The following is a 20,139-nucleotide window of genomic DNA, read 5'->3' on the forward strand; positions in this document are numbered from 1 at the left end:
CCTCTGGGCTCTGGGGCAGCAGCCAAGGGTGCCGGGGGCTCCTTTGAAGTAGAGGGTGATGAGGAGCATTTTCCTTAGTGTTTCAATGTGAGCTGGTACTGAAAGGATTTTATTGTGTGTCAGTGCTAAGATCAGGAGGATAAGCTGCAGGAAAGGTATATGGCTGAAAAGCATAGGATAAGGAAGCACATTTCTGTTGAAACTAGATTTAATTCTACTTTTTTTTTTCTTAAAGACCAAATTTAATGTCAAACTGCCAGTGGCTGGTGAGACCCAGGCATGCTCATAGACCAGTTCTCATTAGGGAAGTGGAGAGCTGGCTGGCAGTTTCACACAAAAGCCAGATCCATTAACTGCTTTAATTGTGAGCAAACATTTTGATTCAGTCACCAGACCACAGGGATGGGTTCATGCCCAGTAAGGTCAATTACCCAAAGGCAAGCCCATGGTAACAAACAGCACATTGCTTTGTCCAAACAAAGGTGACACTACAGGCAAAGGAAACCTGAGCCTGGAGCTGTTTCCAGGGAGGGCAGGGATCTTCTGAAAGGGAAAAGCCACATTAAAGAGGATTCATAATCCTCGACCATGCAGTGACAGCATGGGAAGAGAGGTTTGCTCAAAAATATGGGTCCCCCTCAAGAAGGACAGTGCCTCATTTCTGGCAGGCTGGATGTGGGCTTATCTTCTCCCTCCCTGGCAGGGCCAAGAAGCAGACTCTCAGCAGAAACTGGGGACAGGCAGCTAGCTGGGAGAATGAAATCAGACCTTGTCCATCAAACCTCTCACAAACTCTGATTTTACTAGCAGGCAATACCCTAAATATCATCAGGTGGACTAGGCTTCAACCCTCAATGACTTGTACAGCCCTGAAAGCTGGTCATACATGCACACTCTGATGCATTTGCTACACTTGCTTGGACATTAAGGCAGGCTTGTGGGGCTTTCCAGCATGCCAGCTGGACCTTTGCAGCCACATTCCAGCCACAACTTGGAAGCACCAGAAAAGGCTGTATCTCATCCTTCTCCAGCTCAAGTCAGCAGGATTAACTGGTTATTCAAGAGTCCCTTCCCCCATTGACATAGTGGAGGAAAAATAATTATAAACCTTCTTTTTCCAGCAGACAGGATCAATACACACAGAGACTCTCTGTTTTCTGACATGCCTTAGACCTCAGATGACTGTGGCTTTTTGCATCATATGGCTCTATCACTTGATAAAATAGTGCCCTAGATATGCTGGTTGTTTTCCAGTCTGCTACCAAATTGACTTAGGAGGATGGGCATATTCAGCCACAGTTTCTGTGCTGCTGCCACTGCTCCTGAATTCTCCAGAGCTATCGCAAGCCACTGTATTTCTGCAGCCCCTCCTGCCCCCCTCTCTGGGAGCAGCTACCAAAGGGATTAAACATGGTATGTTATCCACTGCAGTGGCTTAATCACTAAGCAAAGTGCTCATCCCCTGACCGCAAGGTCAAGGAATTATCTTCCTGACAGATAACACAGTCAGGGCTTGAAACAAAATGAGGAGCTGAACTGCCATTGAAAGCCTACAGGCCATGGCTTTATTGCTGTTTCTGGGAGAGTCACGCCCCTATGATGCTATGAAAATGTAGTGTGACTTTTCCCACCTACCCTGAGATGTCTCGTAGCGGCAGGGGATGATAAACGTAGGAAAAATGGTATTCAGCTTTGTGCACATGTCCCCCTCCCGTAAACACCCTCTGTGCCAAACCTGTCCCTCTGAGTGCAAAACGTTTTGCTGGTTGGATATATTTGGCACAACGTACTAAAGAGAGAACATTACATGGGAAGAGCTTTTAATAGACTGTGAAGAACTAACCAAGCGCTAAGTCTAGGCCAGAAAAGAAGTGATCTCAGGGGAAACACACGTATCTAGAAACATGATTTCATAGGGCACAAGTCCTGTATATTATTTTCAGCAGAAGGTGGGAAGTCCTGTTTCCATGTAAGCTGGCCTATCGGGACAGAGTTGCAGGGTCTGCCAGCCTCACAGCTCACTGCATACAGGCACAGCCCCACTGGGCTGCAAGAAGGCAATTGAAGGTATCGGTGAAAAAAACTCTTAATTTGAGATTTACGTATAAAATGTCCAGGTCTGCTGCCACCATAAACGAATGAGGAGAACTCCTGACACAGAAACCAGGTTCTTACTAACATGGGACTAACATCGGGCATCAGCTCCTGCAGCTTTGCTGTGAGTACCTTGAGACCTCTGCGCATATCCAAGAGGGATAAGCCACAGTCCCCTGCCTGGTGGCTGCCCGAGGTTGGCCCCATTTCATAGATGAAGAACGCTTAAATGGCAGTTACAGAAAGAGGCTGAAAAGATGAGGGTATCTAACCAAAGCTGGATGACACAAACAGTTCCCAGCTCCCCGGGTGACTCCTTTGAAGCCACATGTATGACAATAACTACAGAGGAGAAACCATAATTTCGCCACTTTAGTCAATTGACCAGGTTCCCAAGACTCTAGTTGAAATTATTCACACACTAAATCTTTCTTGTTGTGCCTTTCAAAAGAAGCAAAACAGTAAAAGGAAATTTTCCCACCTCCCTCAGTACATCTTGCCTTTGCAGCCCCAGCTGCTCCATAAAGACCATGGTTATTACCATTTGTCTGTGAAATAATCACACCCTGCCAAGTCCATGTGACTTACTTGTGAACAGCAAGGGCCACCCTGCAACCAGAGGTTCTGCGCTCTTCCATCTTCCCACCAAGTTTCCTGCAGTGCTGGCATGGGATTCAAGAGGAGCAGCTCCCACCTCAAGGTACGAGACAAACTCAGAATCTGCTTGGCAAATTTCAATGTTCTTCAGCTAGAAATTAAAATAAAAATGTTTTTGTTACTTTCAGCTCTGTAACATGAAGGATCAGATCATCCTTGCGACTTCTGTGTCTCTGTTAATTTTGGTGGACAAAGGCCACAACTGTGAGGAGGTGGGAGAGACAGAAACTGCTGACACTTCATTTTCTTATGAAAGCAAGCCAGATGGTCAGGTTGGTAGTTGAAGCTTTTTGAGCTGAATGTGTTGTATTTAAAGAGTGCGTGTTCCCCAAAGAGGGGCTCACTGAGGTTATGTATATGCTGTTCATCCTCCTGGGGCAGGACACAGACATCAGTGCCCTTTCTGCCCACCTCCAATGGCTCCAGTTCAATAGTTAAGTCATAGCAGAGACACAGAGATATACAAACAAACTACAGACAGGACTGGCTGGCAAAATAAGTAACCTGCCTGCTGTGAAAGGGGTCTGGATGAGCCAGCTGCAAATAAAAGTCCTTTTTCCCACCTCTTATCTCAGGTGAAGATGACAAAATCCCACAGAGCTCCATGTGGAAAATGGAGAGCTAATAACACTTCAGATTACCCACCTGCATTTTCTCTGGACCTCTGGAGAAATCTGACATTATGCATAAGTCTTAATTAGGAAAAAAGATATTTCTCTCCATTAAGTGACTCACAGGAGCAGAGATGGGGGAATGTGCATTTGAGAGCTGCCTGCCTTGCAGCCTGCTGGGGGCCCTGGTCTTGTCTCCTCAGTGCCCCTTTCACAGCTTCTGTCCCTGCAGCCACCACAATTCAAGCCTCAGTGTCACTTTGGCCATAGCAGAAAGCTGGACAACCCCTTCACAAAAGTCACATCTCTAGATGTTCTCTAGAGCACAGATGTGCAAGGAACCTTTTTAAACATGTGGAGATCAAGCACTGTTCTGCCTCTCCTTTGTGTGCTTCTCTCCACAAGAATGCTGCTGTTCTGGACAAGTTCTGGACAAGTTACAAGCTTCTCCCCAGGAAGGGCAATGGCTACATAAATTCTCAAACTCAGCTGTGGGATGGTGTGAGCTGCCTTCTCCTCCCACAAAGCTCCACCTTGGTGCCTCTGCCTGGACTAGTTTTCCCATTTCATTGAGTGTCACCTCTTTGCTTCTTTACTTATTACGCCTCTACATCTCCACCATGCTCCAGTTGAGAGTACGGCCACCAAGAATAGGAACATCTCTTCCAGTTGATCCACCATCCTCCAAAAGCTACAGCAACTAGCATGGAAGACAATACATCTTCGCCCTGCAAAATGGTCTCTATATGTCTAGATACAAACAGCTTCTGGCAAATGTGTGTAATGAAATGCAACCTCTCTAGCAATGAGTGTGAGGAGCCTAGGTGAGTGACTGCTTTCCTTCTTTTCCCTTTTAATGGTGCCATCTCCCATGAAAGATGAGGTGGACTGAAGATCCTTCCCCTTACTGCTATGTGAGATGGGTTCCTTCATTAAGCACTTCCTTCCTCTTGCTCCAGCACTGATGCTGAGTTTGCCAGGTTTGCCTTGGAGACTCCTCTGCCTTCCAGTCCTCTGTGCACAGCCAAGCTGCTGAGACCTGCCAGCTCACACGCTCTCCAGCAGGCTGCTGCTTCCGAACACTTCCCAAAGAATCCCTGCTGGGGTGTATTTAGGTGTGTGTTAGCCTAGGCAGCATTAATGTAGATGGGAAAACCCCCAGTAAGCTCCAGAGACAACGTGCTGCAGAGCTCGTCCCCAAGCCTTTCTTGTCATAGATTAGAATAACACTAAAATTCACCCAGTGGTAAGTAAGCGAAACGTACTCGCCTGTGGCAGACAGGAGAAGAGATTAGAGACTGTGTGTTTTTTCCTAACCTTAAGCTTTTCAATAAATCTCTGAAGATTAAGGGGAGAGGAGATTCCATAAAATAAAATCTGATTTGTCTTTGGTGCAGCTGTCCACCCAAAGATGAGTACCCACTTCTGTATAATTCACATTTCTTCACACGCAGACTCCAGAAAGTGAGCTGGAGTCATGACCTTACTGCTGTAATTAGCATCCATAACATGGCAGGCTATGGTATTAGGGCTGTAGGGATGGTGAATACTGACCCATTTCTCCTCAGAAAACAGATGAGATTAATTTCTTGTTGCCTTGGGAACTCACACTCTACCGCAGCAAATGCCACCTGACCAGGCAAAGAAAAAGCAGAATAGAGTCCTGCCTGTCCTACTGTCTCCTGACCTTATACAGCATGCCCTCCTTCCTCCATAATTGATATCTCCTGCTGCAGAAGCAGATGCGGCTTCTGCTTTTCTGGCTGTCCCGTTACAGCAGTACTAAGTGCAAGCCAATTATTCTGCAAAACAATTCAAATGTATTCAGTGTGTTAAATTGGGAAGCACCACCTCATGGCAACACCACCTCTTCTTTGCTGCACTACATCTACAGAAACTCAGCAGCTCCCTCCTTTCATCTCCTCTATGAACCTCCATTGCATGACACACACACAACCTCCTCCAAGGGAAAGCAGTTATTTGTCTTCTTTTCTGTGACATTCAGAGATACCTAGAACATCCCTGATTCATGTGAGAGTGACGTGTTTCCAGGACTCTTGGGATATAGTTGTACTTTGTTAAATCATGCGGACAGGAAAACATTAAGGAAATTTCTGGCATGCCAGGTGTCTCACCTGGCTTATTCAGAGGATGCTAGCACTAGGAAATGCATTAGTTCTACTGTGCTCATGATCTGAGATGATTCATCCAGAAAAAGGCAGTAGCAAAGAAAAGGTCACATCAGGCTTCCTATACATTAACTTCAAAACCTGCATTAGCCGCAAGCCTAATGCTCCAGGCCCCTGCCCTGGGGCAGGCTGCTTGTCCCCTTCAGTGGCATAGCTCCACCAACAGCTGTACTGGCAGGGAACTGCTGCTACTGACCTCCATCCAGGGGAGCTGCGAAGATGCTCAGCTGCATGTCTTTGGCAGGTCACTGGAAGACTCAAGAAGCCGAGACCACAGTTGGCCTGAATGTTGCATGATGGAGGAGCAGAAACATCCCTACACGTGGGATTAAATGATGAATGTTTTGCCAGGGCTATTTATCCACATGCTGCTTTCTCTGTAGGTCTGGCAATGGCAGCTATAATAGAGGCAAAGCCTCCAGTGTGATCTTCAGTTATAAACCCCACTGTGTTTTCCCTGAAGATAAAACTTTCTGGTCTGCTTTCTGCTCATGAATTGAGAAAATCAGAGGAAAAATCAGAAATTATTTTTGGGCAAATTACTTTCAGGCAAAACAAGAAAAATAAAAAAAGACAGCATTGTCCAATATTTATTTTGGTTGATAACATATATTTGAGATACTCATTTAATACACAGGATATATTTATGTATGTGTGTGTATATATACATATATGTATGTGTATGCACATATGTATGTATATGTGTATAAATACATGTGGGGAGAGATGAGTTGGATTCAGCACTCATTAGGAGCTTGCAAAATACACACAACACCAGCTGACTTACTAAAGCAGAGGCCCTGTGAGCTTCACAGTAAAGGTTCAGACTGGTTTGATGAAGGCACTGGTTCCTCAGCCTGGCCCTCGCCCCTCTGAAATGCACTGGGATGGGACCTGAAGCATAGAGTCCAAAAGAACTCACGCTGCAGGTAAGGTGAGGAAGGACCAAGCACCTCCCTGCCCACCTGCAGGGCTTGGCTAAGCCACGTGTGAGGTAGGCTGTGAAACAGGGAAGGAAGGTGCTTAGATAATAGCCCAGGGTGTTCACTACCCATCTCTATGCATTTTCTGCATGAAATGTTCAAGTCTGAAAGACTTTGTGAATAGCGTGAGCAATATTTTCTAGATAGAAAGCCAGCATTATGAAAAAGGCATGAGCAGCTACAATCATCCATGGGCCAAATCTCACCTCCTTTGCACTCTCCAAGGAGAGTGGCTCCCTAGCCACACCTTCCTCTCTGCCTGGACAGCACCATCCTCCCGTAACACCCAGGAAACATGGAGCCTGCCAGGATAATGCTAAATTGTACCTTGGGGGGATAGCCACAATTAGCCAAAGAAGAACAAATGGAAAGCTGAGGGAGAAGGCTCAAGGGGAAGACAGAGAGAAGCCAGCTTGCCCTTCACAATCCTGCTCAAAGCTGGGGATACCTGGATGAGCAGGAAGGGAGAGGACGTTCCTCACGTAAAGCAATCATAGAATCACTAGGTTGGAACAGACCTCCAGGATCATAGAGTCCAAATATTCCTATCTGCCACTAAATCATGTTCCTGAGCACCTCATCTACCCGTCTTCTAAACACCTCCAGGGAAGGTGACTCAACCACCTCCCTGGGCAGGTGCTGAGGGGCATGGCTTAGTGGTTGATAGGAATGGTTGGACTCATGATCCTGGGGGTCTTTTACAACCTAGTGATTCTGTGATCTGTCTGAAGCACTGCACATTTGTCAGAGATGGATCTAGAAGGCTGCTGCTCCAGGTTAGAAGAGTTTCTAAACATCCAAATCCATTGAGGGTTGCAGGAATTTCCAGTCTCTTCCAGTCAACATTTAGACACCCTAAACCTTTCCAGCACCAAGACTGACTTCTAGCCCCCTCAGCAGTACTCATACACATAACTGCCCACAAAAGAGAACAACTATGAGCCACATCCCCACATCACCCAGCCAGGCTATGTCAGCAAAATCTTGGTTGTGTTTTCTCTCCATGTCTTGCCAGCACCAAGAAGTTGGGGAGAGGAAGAAGGGCTTATGTTCAGACGTCTTTTCTCTGAGAACCTTCTCACCCACAGCAAGCATGTGTCGTGCCTCTGGCAGAATCAGGAAAGGAGAAACGAAAGCAGTAGCTTACCCAAGTGGGTTATAATCCATTCTCTCTGGCAATCTTTGCTCTTCTGTCTTGCTACAAAAGCTATACTGCATTCCTACCTTCTTGCCATATGTCTATAATCTTCTAAAAGCCTCACATGCCAATGAGATGAGGGCACAGCTTACCTCTGTCACCCAGGGTCCCCGAGTGCTTTGAACCCTCACAGAGACAGAGCTCTGCCATATGTGCTATTGTCCTGTTTGTGGCTGTGCTTTCAGCAGTAATTCTAACAGAAGCCACCAGCCATATTTCCATCAAGGCTGAGAGAGCCTGCACCTTTTCCAAACAGGACCTAATCCCAATGAAGCAAGTAAATTTTCTAACATCCACCAGAAAAGGCTCGTTTTCAAGCCCCCTTATTAAAATAGCAGTGCTAAAAATATTTACTCCTATTTCACAGACCTTAGAACAAAAAAAAATCAAACACCCAGCAAAAACCATAAACCCCAAAAAACAGGGCATGCTTTCCTCACACCAGAGGAACAGGGGCTGGCATGTCCTGCAGGCAGTGGCTGACACATGGAAGAAAATAGCTCTCTCCTGTCCTCAGAATTAATGATCAAGAAACTGACAAGTGCAGCAGCCCTAGGAGAGAACTCTGCTCCTCTGCTCTTGGGTAGTTTCCACAGAGGCATTTACAGCAAAGGTGCAGTCAAGAAGAACTCAAGGATAAGCAGAGTTCACTTATTATTTTAAGCAATGCAAAGCTTGCACTTTTCCTGATACCTCAAAATAAGAACACATGACCCTGCTGAGTTATTTATTCCAGCAGCTCTGAGTTAGTAAAAAAGCACCTTTGCTACCCCCATGAAATTGCCTTTATAACTTTTCTTCCTCTGAAGTGCCAACACTGGGGAGGGAGGGCGAGTGGAAGATACTGGTTCCAGCACTACAGTGTATCCTGCACTTAGTTAATAGTGTGAAAAATGAGCAGAAAGGACTCACAGACCTGATCAAGTACTTAGTTGAATCCTTCTCCATTTTGGCTTTGGAATTAAGCCTGCAGTAAGAAACAAATGTTGTTTAATATAGAAAAAGAGATGTTATTTCAGTGGCCAGAGAGGCATTGCAGATTGTTCAAACCACATGTGTTTGCCAAGTTCAGGGTTCCAGCTGGGCCCAATCACTGTGACTGTCACCCTGACAGGCCGCCTCACACCCAGCTCTCAGGTAACCAACTACAGCCAATCCCTCTGGCTTGGTTATTTCTCCCATTCATAGCCATGTCCAAAGTGGATGGACAACAAATGCATGGACTAAGCGGAAAAAAATGTAGAATTGTCCTTATGCCAAGTACACCAGATGGAAGATGCTAAAAATAACAGCATCTTCCACAGTCACACCAGCACAAAGGAACACGGTGTCCAGGCAAGCCCTAGAATTTGTCTGAAGCTAAGCTTTGGACAAAACCATCAGAGCACAGCCACCTTCCTGGGAGCAAACTTCTAACTCGACACAACATGAGACATCTTCTGTCCCTCTAGTGACACTAGTGATTACATTGAAAAGCATTCAAAACAGACAATTTCTGTGAAAAACTATCATCTTATTTCTAAAGAGATTCATTAATGTAATGCTAATGTCCTAAGCAGAAAGCCTGCCTATCATCTTGAACTTAAAAAAAAAAGCCATACTCTGTAACTGAATATTGCTACCAGCCTGTGCCCCTGGCATGCCATGCACAACAATGTGCAACACGCACCAGCAACCACTTATCCTTTATAATTGACTTGTGACCCTGAGGGCAGTTTCCATTTCTTGTCCACTTTCTCTGCTTTAGAAGCAGCACATTTTGGAGGCAGTGGGGTTGGCACTGCCTTCCTTTCTCTGCCGTTGACTTCTGTGCAAGAGCAAAGCCTTGGGGCAGCACACACCAAGGGGAGCTGCTGATGCCCTGTCCTTCAGCAGGAACTGCTGTCCTACACCAGGGAGTGAAAGAGCCTGGAGGCTTCATGCGTCCGTTTTATGGTTGGACTCAATGATCTTAAAGATCTTTTCTAACATAGAAGATTCTGTGATATGTAGAGGACAAAATTAACCCATAAATTTACCTTAGCGGGAGCCACCATTCACATTGTGAAAAGTTTGCAAGATGATGCAGAAGAGAATCAGCAGGCTTTACATTTGGCAGTGTCTGCATAAGAAACCATACTTTAAAGTGTCTCTGAAGGGGGCAACAGAGGGAAGCTTCAGAGAGAAGAGAAGTTTCCAAATGATTACCAGAAAGTGGAGGAGGTGGAAGAACGGCCATAGGCTTTTCAGAGCCAGTCTAGCTGTTCTGCAACTTCTGAAGAGAAATCTTAGAGGTGCAAATCATCCTGTATCTTCTCCTGTCCTCAGACACGAAGGAACAATTTAGGGGAGTCTCCCTAGTGGAGGGAGTTCTCATCTCATTCCATGATCTGACCCAAGGTTACTAGCAGAGGTTATGTGAACAGAGAAGAGTCGTTCCCTAAGACATCTTCTGTAATTGCATTGCATTAAAAAACACAGATAACATTGAAATCAGTAATTCTGTGTCCTTTCAAACAGGATAAGGAGACAGTCAATTAAAATGCTATGTTGCATAGGCCCAGCTCCATGCTGCCACTGCCAGGGAGCTTACAGAGTAGTATCTTCCTCTGCAGGAGTAGTATCTGCAGCAAGGAATGACGGATAGCAAGCACTTCACTGCAGGTGGCTCAGCGCATGCTTTGCTGGTTTCACAGAGAGCTGCCCACTGGCTTCAGATAAGCAAGCAAGGCATTTCTTCTTTAGATTTCATATATCCTGGCTTTAACTGTATACACATTTTAAAAGTGGAAGTGGGTAGCAAAGCCTTCTACATACAACCAGTCTTTTTGAGAGGCGATGTTCAGCATGTAACAGAACAACTCAGTGAAGCAGAGGAAGTGCACTGGTAGTAAATGAGCACGTCACAATGATTTGTCTCAACTCCCACAGAGGCAATTTAACATCATTTCAGTGGCAGTGTATCAAGAACACACAGGAATTCGCTCTAGTGCCAGCATAATTTATTTATTGCTGTCAATATGCACAGTAAAGGAAGACCCGATGTGGCTACCTCCTGACTACAATACTTTTGTAAAATCTGATATTGTGGCTTTTGATGGTAATAGATCAAAGGTGCTGTATTCACAAGCCACAGGGTGATTTTCCCAACTGTCTAAATTACAGATATATTCCACAGCTGTCCTTTTTTCTGTCCCTTCCACCATCACATGATATAGACATTGTAACTGGAAATTAGCCAGAGACAATGTGAGGACAGTGTAAAAGGGAAAAACAGCTCTGGATTGCTTTCTTACAGCCCTTTGCGCTTCTAGGAGCAATAAATCATTTATGGCTTTCTAGTACGTGCACATGAGTGGAAAAAACATAGAAGGATCAGGCATGATAAGGAGGGATGCAAATTCTTTTTTCCTATTGCATCACCCATCATCACAAAAATGTCAGCCTTCAGTGTTGAACCCTCTGATTACATAAAAGCTCCAACTGCATGGCAGAAGGATACTGGTCACTAACTACCTGACATGGAAAGTACAGGTTGTGCCTTCAATACGTGTCCTCTGGTCACACCAGAGTGACTCCCTTCAGGAGCATCACACCATCCCAGTATGCTCCACTATGCAGTATCAACACCTCTCCTCTGGCTGGCAAGTCAGGGCTCCCTTCCCTGCCTCATCCCTGATTTCTTCCTAGAAACAGTGCAGAATCGGTAGGAAATGACTTAGATGGCCAGAAGTCAAAGCCTGGGTCTGGACATCATCACAGTCTGCACGGGACAGGTAAGCAGCTACCCCAGTATCACTGGACATACGTAATACCTAGGGGTACTGGTGAGGGACACATCCCTGAAAACCCCAGTAAATCTGCACTTCAGAGCCCCTGAGCCCTAACTGTACCTCTGCTGCTAACTTAGTTCACCTTTGTATCATTTATTATTTTTTTTCCAAATTCATACCACATACTCAGATATATACTCAGATAAGTGTTATGGTGAGTGTGCTTGTCATACCCTGTAAGCACCAGGCAGTGCCCTCACTATAGCACAGGCAAATATTAGCCAGCTGCTTGCTTGAAGAAGGTGAGGGAGGCTGCAAGGTTTCCACAACAAAGTGGTGCCTCTCCTGTAACATATGAGACAACCACATGTAGGTCAAATCCTTATCTGAAATAACTATCTGGTGAGCACTTGGGAGGGGACAGAGGCCAGCCAGAAGTCCACTTCTGAAAAGGCTGTCAACAATGACTCTTCCAATCCAGCCTTGACTTGCCATCAGAGCTGAGTCAAAGGCTCCTCCACACTGAATCTGCCTATAGTTAAGACCTTCTGCAGCACAGAGCTCTATGTCTCTTTCTGGCAGTGATGCAGCCAGATGTCCCAATGCAAAAAAAAAGTGCGAAGGTGCCCCCAAGATGTCCTGCCCACAGTCAGCACAGTGGAACCCTCCCTCCAGCTTGCATCAATGCTGCCGAGTTACCTATAAGCTCTTCTCTGCCCATGATCTTGGAGCCAAATCCTCAGTATCCTCAGGTTGTCTTCACCTCTTGCTCCTACTGTTTGCTTGAAACGATGTAGCATCAACAGATTGCCTGTGTTTGGGAGGCTGGGGCTACTGTGGTCTTCAGGAAATGTGCCAGGAAACATGCCCACCAAAGTGCTGACTGAGGGTGTGCAACAAGGCATTTTCTAGGGGGAATCAGGTAGAACGGTGTAAGCTGTGTCTGACTGGGGATGTTACAGTAGCTGGAGCAGAGGCTGATAGAGGACTATGTCGGAAGCATTTGTGTCTGGCAGACAGACCGGACAGGAAAGGAAAGAAGAGGCACTTCCTAAGCTACGGCCTGTGGCTTACGTTAACACTGACCGTGATATCTTGGCGAAACATGGCTTAACCTAAGCAACTGTAGCAGAAAGAGCTGGAGCGATCAGCAAAGAAAGTCTGCCAGGCTGCAGGGAACATTCAAACTAAAGCAAAGCCACTAACTGAGGGAATTGCCTACACACAACTTTCCCCATTTTCTCCCCCTAAGGGCAAATCTTCCTTCTGACCCTGGCACCCAATGGCATAACTTCTGCGGAGCTGAATGGCAAGTTCAGTTCAGAAGCCCCCTCCTAACAAGAGTCACTTTTCATCCCCTGAAGCAGGATCCTTTTGCGACCTCATGATCTGATAGAGAGTTTCCCTGAAGTGCTGGTCCTGGCTCAGTCTTTTGGCTGCTTCTTTCAGCTCCTCAATGTTTTCAGCTTCTGCATGTGAGAAGATGAAGGACTGGGACTGCTTCACTGAAACAAGAGCAGCACAGAAAGGTCAGCATTCTCTGTGATGGACATAAACTGAAGACAAAGCTTTTACTAGAGCACACAAGCCATGTGATCAACACAACTGAAAGCCTGGCAAGGGATGTGCTAACCATAGCACTCTTAACAGCTTCACCTTGTTGTTTTCAAAAGAGGAAAATACTGACAACATGGAAACAGACTTTTCTTCTTTACAGCTGCTTCTTATTTAAAGTTCTACGTAGAACCTGGCCTAACCTTGCAGGCAATCACTCTGACCACTGGATTAGATTGAATTGGACAGTGTCCAGGTGTCCCTTCCAACCTAACTTAGTCTATGGTTAAGCATTCAGATGAAGCTTTGAGCATATGTTTTTTAAGGAGCACAGAACAACACAGCAGTTACCTTTCAACACACATAAAGAAACAGGCAACCAGTATGCAGATTCAGTGCATGCTCTTTGGGTAAGGAAGCTCCAAGATTCTCTGTAACTCCTTTCTGCTACTAGGGAATATAAAATATGAACTGCATTTGCAAACCTTACTGCTCTGTCAGCCCCGTCTGCACGTATCTGCTCCTGTAGGATATGGAGGAAGAAGCTGCCTGATACCTACAGTCATTCCATGAAGTGCTGGCTCTCCGGCGGTGGAAGCGGCAGCTCTTTATGCGACGAGTGGCAGCCTTGTGGATGTACACAGAGTTCTTCATGATCACAGGCATCTTGGCCTCCAGCTCAGCATTGCGGATGCACTCTTCAAAGAACTCTGAGGAGAAGATACTGTGAGTAGTGATGGGAGAGACACTTCAAGCAATGAACCAGTCACATGGGACTGCACTTGCTGTTGGGCTGAGCCAGGTAACAACGTTAAACACCTCCCTAGATCTTCACAAAGAAGCAGTTAATGAAGTTCCAGAGTATCATCAGAAGGAACAAGTTCAAAGTGATAAAAACCTCCAGTCCTCAACAAATGCATATTCAAATTATAGAAGGAACTGCAACCACCTGTTTCCCACCAATCATTCCCCCAACTGCTCATGATTCAACTACCAAAAGCCTCTGATATTATGATAAAACTTCTCAGCACTCTTGCAATACAGGGGTATGAAGCCTTTTTCATCACACTGTCTTTGAAGGACTTCTAGAACCTGTCAAGTCTCACTGCAAAAAGGAACATGTTTGCAAAACTGGCATGGGTACACCCCCCGCAACCATACATGGCCAGAGATTTCTTAATTGTGTACTAAATACTAGCACGTACATAAATACATTACAAACTTCATATGAAGACTGATTAATAATTATTTTATTCATATATTAAAATTATAAATGTGTATACAAAAATATTTACAAATGTATATATACATATATATGTGACAGTGTTCAGAATGCCACAGGACTTTTTGACCTCTATATTGGCCAAAACATCCACCTTTCACCAAAACAAAGCCTTAACCACACAGACACAGCATCTTCATAGCAGTTACCCCCTGCACTATATGTGATGATGGAAAACAAGCAAGACCTCATCCAGTTGAAGCTGCTGAGTTCAATTCCCAAACCTGACTCAAGCCAGATGCCATGGTAATGACCCATCTTACAACTGAAACAACAAAAGAACAAACCAAAACAAAAAAATCCCACAAAAACTAAACTTCTGCAGAACCCACAAGTGGACTGTGCCTGACCTGTGGACTGCAGTCAGTCAGCACAGCACAGCACTGCTGTGCTGATGCAGTGATTAGGCCTTAAGTAAGGATTCAAATTTCACCTGCTAGGTCACCTACCAGCACGTTGCTACAGCAAGCATGGTCCTTGTCAAACTACTGATATTCTTGTGACCAAGGCTGAGAAAAAATTATTTTGAGGGGAATCAGAGAACTCTCTATAACTTGGACCTAGTCAATATTTGCAGGTCTGCCACAGCTTGCCTCTTTGACATTTTGGAAAGCATTTGCTCATCTCTGCCCCTGAGTTTGTCTTCCATCTGACAGGAAAGGCTGGGATAATTTTGCCCTCCTTTGAGGGCAAAACACCAAGTGCCTGCATAGTACATTCTGGATTCTCAAAAGGAAGGTGTGTTAAAGTACAAGGATAGCACATTATATACAGCTTTGCTAATTTGGGGGCTTCTCTTTGTATCTGGGAAGATGGGTAGAAATATTTCCTCTCTCAAACTTTGCTCATCAGTAGAGAAGATGGATGACTTACTTCTCAAACTACTGACATCTGCTTTCATCTTCTCCTCTTTCTCCTTGTTGCAATCCAGAGAACTTAAGCCTTGCTCCAAGCTCTGCAATGCTTCCTCAGCTTCCCTCAGTCTCTTCTCCAGATCCATACGCACCCTCACCTCAGCCTGAGGAAGAGAATAAACATTGCTGAAAAACAGCTTGTGTCTCAATAACCATCCTGCTAACTGACAAGGTCTGAGAGAGACCCACCAAGCAGAAGAAAAATGAAAAGGCAAGAGTAAGGAAAAGAGATAGTAATACTGCGAGACAACACAAAAGTTCTCTCATGTCTTCAGACAGAATCTGAATTTGAAGTTCAGATTAATTTCTTAATCCCTCTTTACTCTGACTTTCATTTTCACAACTTCCTTCTCATTGTATGAGCCACATGGAATCAGAGATGGTATTTCAATATGTGAATCTGTGCTTATGAAAGTACTTTCAGCTGAGCAGGAACAGGACATCTTTATAACCAAAACTAATTTGAGTTAAAGACAGTCAGTTCCCACAAAGGAGTGTGTAGTACTTAGTTTAAGAAACAAAACACAAGAAAAGTTAGAAATAAAGGATAATATCAGTAGCAGCTTGGCAAATGAGAGTAACTACTACAGCTTAGGGTCAATTTAGCTTTAGTTTGGCCAAGTGGAAGGTTACAGGATAAGAAAATCTTGGAGAAAGATGAATTGTGGGTTGGTTTTTTTTTCAACAGAGCATTTGCAGAAGAAAGTTAAGTGTCAAACAACCAGTAATAAGCATAGCCTTTATATTATGCAGATTAAAATAAAATAACATACTTGGTCCAATTACCTTTGCATAGATTAAGGTATCTTCCATTACTGGGATAACATGAAGGAGGGCTTGTACATTACCTGCATTCCTCTGCTTTTGAAGCCAAGTTCATGCAGAGGTTTCTCAAGATTTACAAATCTTATGATTGATTTTCTGAGCACAAGTGAGGAACAGATATTTCTGCTCAGTTCTGAAATGTCCATATTAGCGTTTCTTTGAAACAATCTTTATTCTTGATTACGTTCAGTTTCCTCTCTTACTTTTTTTCCCCTCCCTCCCCTTTAAATAGTGCTTTCATGGTAGCAAATTAAAAGACTTACTGGATGGGTTAATCAGGCCTCAGGATAAGAAAATAAGCAGTTGTGCTCCATAGGTACCACATGGCAAATTCACATTACCGTGATATGAAGCATAGCAACTAAGACTTGTGAAATACAAATTTAAAACAACATCAAATCAAATCTTCCACTTGATAGGGAATGAACAAAAAGGAAAGAGTAGACAACTCTGGGCTCAGGAACAGCAATATGCAACGTACACAAGGGATACCTTGAGGTCTCTCTCTGTCTGCTGTTTCTCTGCGGTCAGCTCTGAGAGTGAGTTCTGCAGCGCTTGTGACTGGGAAGAGTAAAACTCCCGCTCCTCCTCCAGTGCTCGTGACCGCTCCTCATTCTCCTTCATCCTGGGGCACAGCACAGGAAAGGAAGGTGACCATTCCATTCCTCCACAACTCACAGGAAAGAACACTCTCAGTGATGGAGCATGCTCACCTACCTAGCTACCCTGAGCTGCGTTTCACCTGAATAACTTGGGCATTGCTGGAGAGAGATAGGTGTACATTTCTGGAGTAGAATATTCTCAACACTCCAATGAGGTTCAGGAGCATCTAACACTTCATATGGACAAGTCCATGAACAACAAAGGGATTCACATGCCTAAGTTTTGATTTGAAAGGAAAAGGCCCAAGTGGCAGCAAGGAGTCCAGCTGCTGTCCTGCCTCACTCTGTTCCCTCTGAAATATTTATAACCTGAACTCCTACCATGGGAGCCAGATAAGCTTCCAGACTTATCTTGTGTTGGCAACCAAAAAGCAAGTCAGCAGATAGTCACACCATTTGGCACCACTAAACCTCAGAAGGGCAGAAGTGTCCTCTTGCCTTTACCGCACCTAAGAATGGAAATTATAAAAGATCGTGCCTTCCTGCAGGTTTCAGAATAAACAGGGGAACAGTTTTCAAGTGATCCTAATTTTAAGCCTTGAAATATTTATCCATACTCTTTCTGATCGCCTTCCACCTTTCTCACCATCCTTTCTGCACCAGATCACCTCTTGTCCCACACAGCCATCTCTGGCCCTGCTGTAAGAATGGCTGCCCCCACTTCACCTCTTCTCTGCCAGGAGTTTCTCCTCCAGAAGTTGTTGCATTTTCTCTTCAATCTGTTGCAGACTGCAGTGCAGTCCCCAGATGGGGCTTTGCTCTTTGCTGGGGCTGGTAACAGGCAGGAGCTGGCTCTCATTTTCTTGCAGCATCTCCAGCATTTGCTGCTTTTCCAGGGAGAGCTCCTTGAAGAAAAGAAGAGACTGTGAATATCAGCCAAGTCTAACATTTCTGCTCCTATTCCCACTTGGCTCCTCCCTATTGAGTCCCTCCATCCTTGCGTCCATCTGCCTCATTCAGGTTAAAAACATCTTGTACCTGCCTCGTGAGGAGCAAACCTCCACCATAGCCTTTGCTATGCAAGGAGGCAAGAAACTGCAGGCTCCTTTGACATGATATGCTAGTAAGGTCCTACCTCAGAGACTGGAGCCTTGTGCTTCGCAAGTGTGTCACCATTGCAGGCAGCTTCTCTGCTTTTTCTCCTTACCCTGCTCCTCAGTGTGAACTAGAGGCATCCCCTCTGTGGTACTTCTGACTGTGGGGCAATAGGACATATGCTGTTTTCCTATGAAGTGTTCAATTCAGTGTGCAGGTATAGGGCACGAATACGTTCTTCCCTAGCTTTCCAGTTCTTTTTTCATTCCTACAGCTGTGGACAAAAAAGGCAGCTCAAAGGATTTTTTGACAAATTTGCAGGGTCTGACATGAATATTAGTTGATGACAAGTTTGACATGAGCTGGCAATGATTGCTCACAGCCCAGAAGGCCAACCGTATCCTGGGCTGCATCAAAAAAAGCGTGGCCGGCAGGTCAAGGGAGGTGATTCTGCCCCTCTATTCCTCTCTTGTGAGACCTCATCTGGAGTACTGTGTCCAGTTCTGGAATCCTCAGCATAAGAAGGATATGGAGCTGTTGGAATGGGTCCAGAGAAGAGCTACAAGGTATGATCAGAGGGCTGGAGCACCTCCCATACCAGGACAGGCTGAAAGAGTTGGGGTTGTTCAGCCCGGAGAAGAGAAGGCTCCGAGGGGACCTTATAGCGACCTTCCAGTACCTGAAGGGGCTACAAGGAAGCTGGCGAGGGACTTTTTTTTACAAAGGCATGGAGTAATAGGATGAGGGGGAATGGCTGTAAATTGGAGAGAGGAAGATTTAGACTAGATATTAGGAGGAATTTCTCCACAATGAGGGAGAATAAGGCACTGGAACAGGTTGCTCAAGGAAGTTGTGGCTGCCCCATCCCTGGAGGTGTTCAAGGCCAGGCTGGATGGGGCCTTGGGCAGCCTGATCTAGTGGGAGGTGTCCCTGCCCATGGGAGGGGGTTGGAACTGGGTGATCTTTGAGCTCCCTTCCAACTCAAACCACTCCATGATTATTAATGATGACAATGAGGCTTCGGAAAGTAACCTGTGTGGAAATGTCACAAAAATTACGCATTTCATACTGCTGAGAAAGTTTCAGTTCTGTTGGGTTCCGTGTCACTTCTAGTCCTTTTCTGCAGGGGATTTTGGTGTTCCTGTCAGCTACTGAATTAACCTGTTCATACACATTGGCACTAGTGGATACTAGATTAATTCCATGGGACAGCATTGCTTTCAGCCCTGGTCAGTTCTCATGGATCATTCCCAAAATGCTGTCAGAGAGGAGAAGTCGTCACTCACCTCTAGGGTTTTCTGTAAGGACTGTGTCAGGCTTCGCAACCCTTTCTTTTCTTCCTCCACTACTTTAAGGGAGTGGGCTGTGAGCTCTAGCTCCCTAGAGAAGCAAAAAGGATGATAGCTATTGCAGGGGAACGCTTGCTCCACAGACCACGCTCTGACTGCATTGGCTGTGGATCTTCTAGTGCAGGACCTGCAACTAGTGGTTGGTACAGACAATCCTGGACAGTCAGGAGCTTGCCAAGAAGCATTACACCTTGAACACACTACAAGTGTCCACAAACTTTACTGTGCCTCCTGACCATCAAACCAAAACCAAATCGTTAGCGTGTTTCCATGACAAGGGCAGGGCTACAGTTGCAACTGGGAGAGCTCAGACAGGGCAGTCATATCCAAGCAGATATAGGTTTATAAAAACAAAAATGGTTTGCAAAATTACACTGGCTTTTCCAAGATGCTGTTTAGGAAAAAAAAAAAAAAGAGGCAATGGCAGAACATGCCCTTTCAACACTCAGGGTAAAAAGCATTTGGATCCATCCTTTTCTAAATAGGTTTGCTGTTCATGTTTTACATAGTGTAACTTTTAAAATTATTCTTGGTTAGGCAGCTCCATCATCCACCCAGTGTTATTCAGCTGATGGTGCAAAACCATATTCAGATATCTGGAGTCCACATGGCTTGTCAGTGAATAAAGCTAACTGCCTCTCTGAAATCCTCTAACATCTGTCCATTGCCATGCTACCCCAACTAAGCTGAGGTTTGCTCATATCCCAGAGCCTTAGAAAATGAGATTGCTGGAGTTCTGCATGCAAAATGAACTAAGTGGTTTTCTGTTGGTCATACAATTAATAGCAAATGCAGGTAAACAGGTGTCAGCAGTCCTTGCCTTGGTCAGTATTGGGGTCCAACACAACAAACCCAAAGAATAGCCCTATAGCTCAGGAATCAAAAGTGGTAGGGGAGAGACAAAGAGTTGGTTATAGAACATGTTCAAACCTGTCACAGTGAGACAAGGCTTGAGTCTCTCACTTCACTCAGTATGAGTAGATGTGTGTTCAAATATAGATGTTGCTCAGAAAATGTTGGTGTGCAAGAGTTAA

The 20,139-nt window shown here is 45.1% G+C and overlaps 1 protein-coding gene across 1 annotated transcript in view; it reads right to left on the minus strand.

The window, feature by feature from the left end:
- Window positions 1–12,730: 12,730 nt before the first annotated feature.
- Window positions 12,731–20,139, minus strand: part of PLEKHD1 (pleckstrin homology and coiled-coil domain containing D1) — a 28,003-nt gene continuing 20,594 nt past the window's right edge. The window contains exons 8-13 of the mRNA XM_069858270.1: window positions 19,043–19,136; window positions 17,388–17,566; window positions 16,552–16,684; window positions 15,194–15,338; window positions 13,599–13,748; window positions 12,731–12,989 (exon numbers count right to left, since the gene is read on the minus strand). Of these exons, the coding sequence (XP_069714371.1) occupies window positions 12,829–12,989; window positions 13,599–13,748; window positions 15,194–15,338; window positions 16,552–16,684; window positions 17,388–17,566; window positions 19,043–19,136 (862 nt within the window). The 3' untranslated portion in view covers window positions 12,731–12,828. The remainder of the gene's footprint in view (window positions 12,990–13,598; window positions 13,749–15,193; window positions 15,339–16,551; window positions 16,685–17,387; window positions 17,567–19,042; window positions 19,137–20,139) is intronic.

The sequence above is a fragment of the Phaenicophaeus curvirostris genome, chromosome 5 (assembly GCF_032191515.1).
Source record: "Phaenicophaeus curvirostris isolate KB17595 chromosome 5, BPBGC_Pcur_1.0, whole genome shotgun sequence".
In the NCBI taxonomy this organism is placed as follows: domain Eukaryota; kingdom Metazoa; phylum Chordata; class Aves; order Cuculiformes; family Cuculidae; genus Phaenicophaeus; species Phaenicophaeus curvirostris.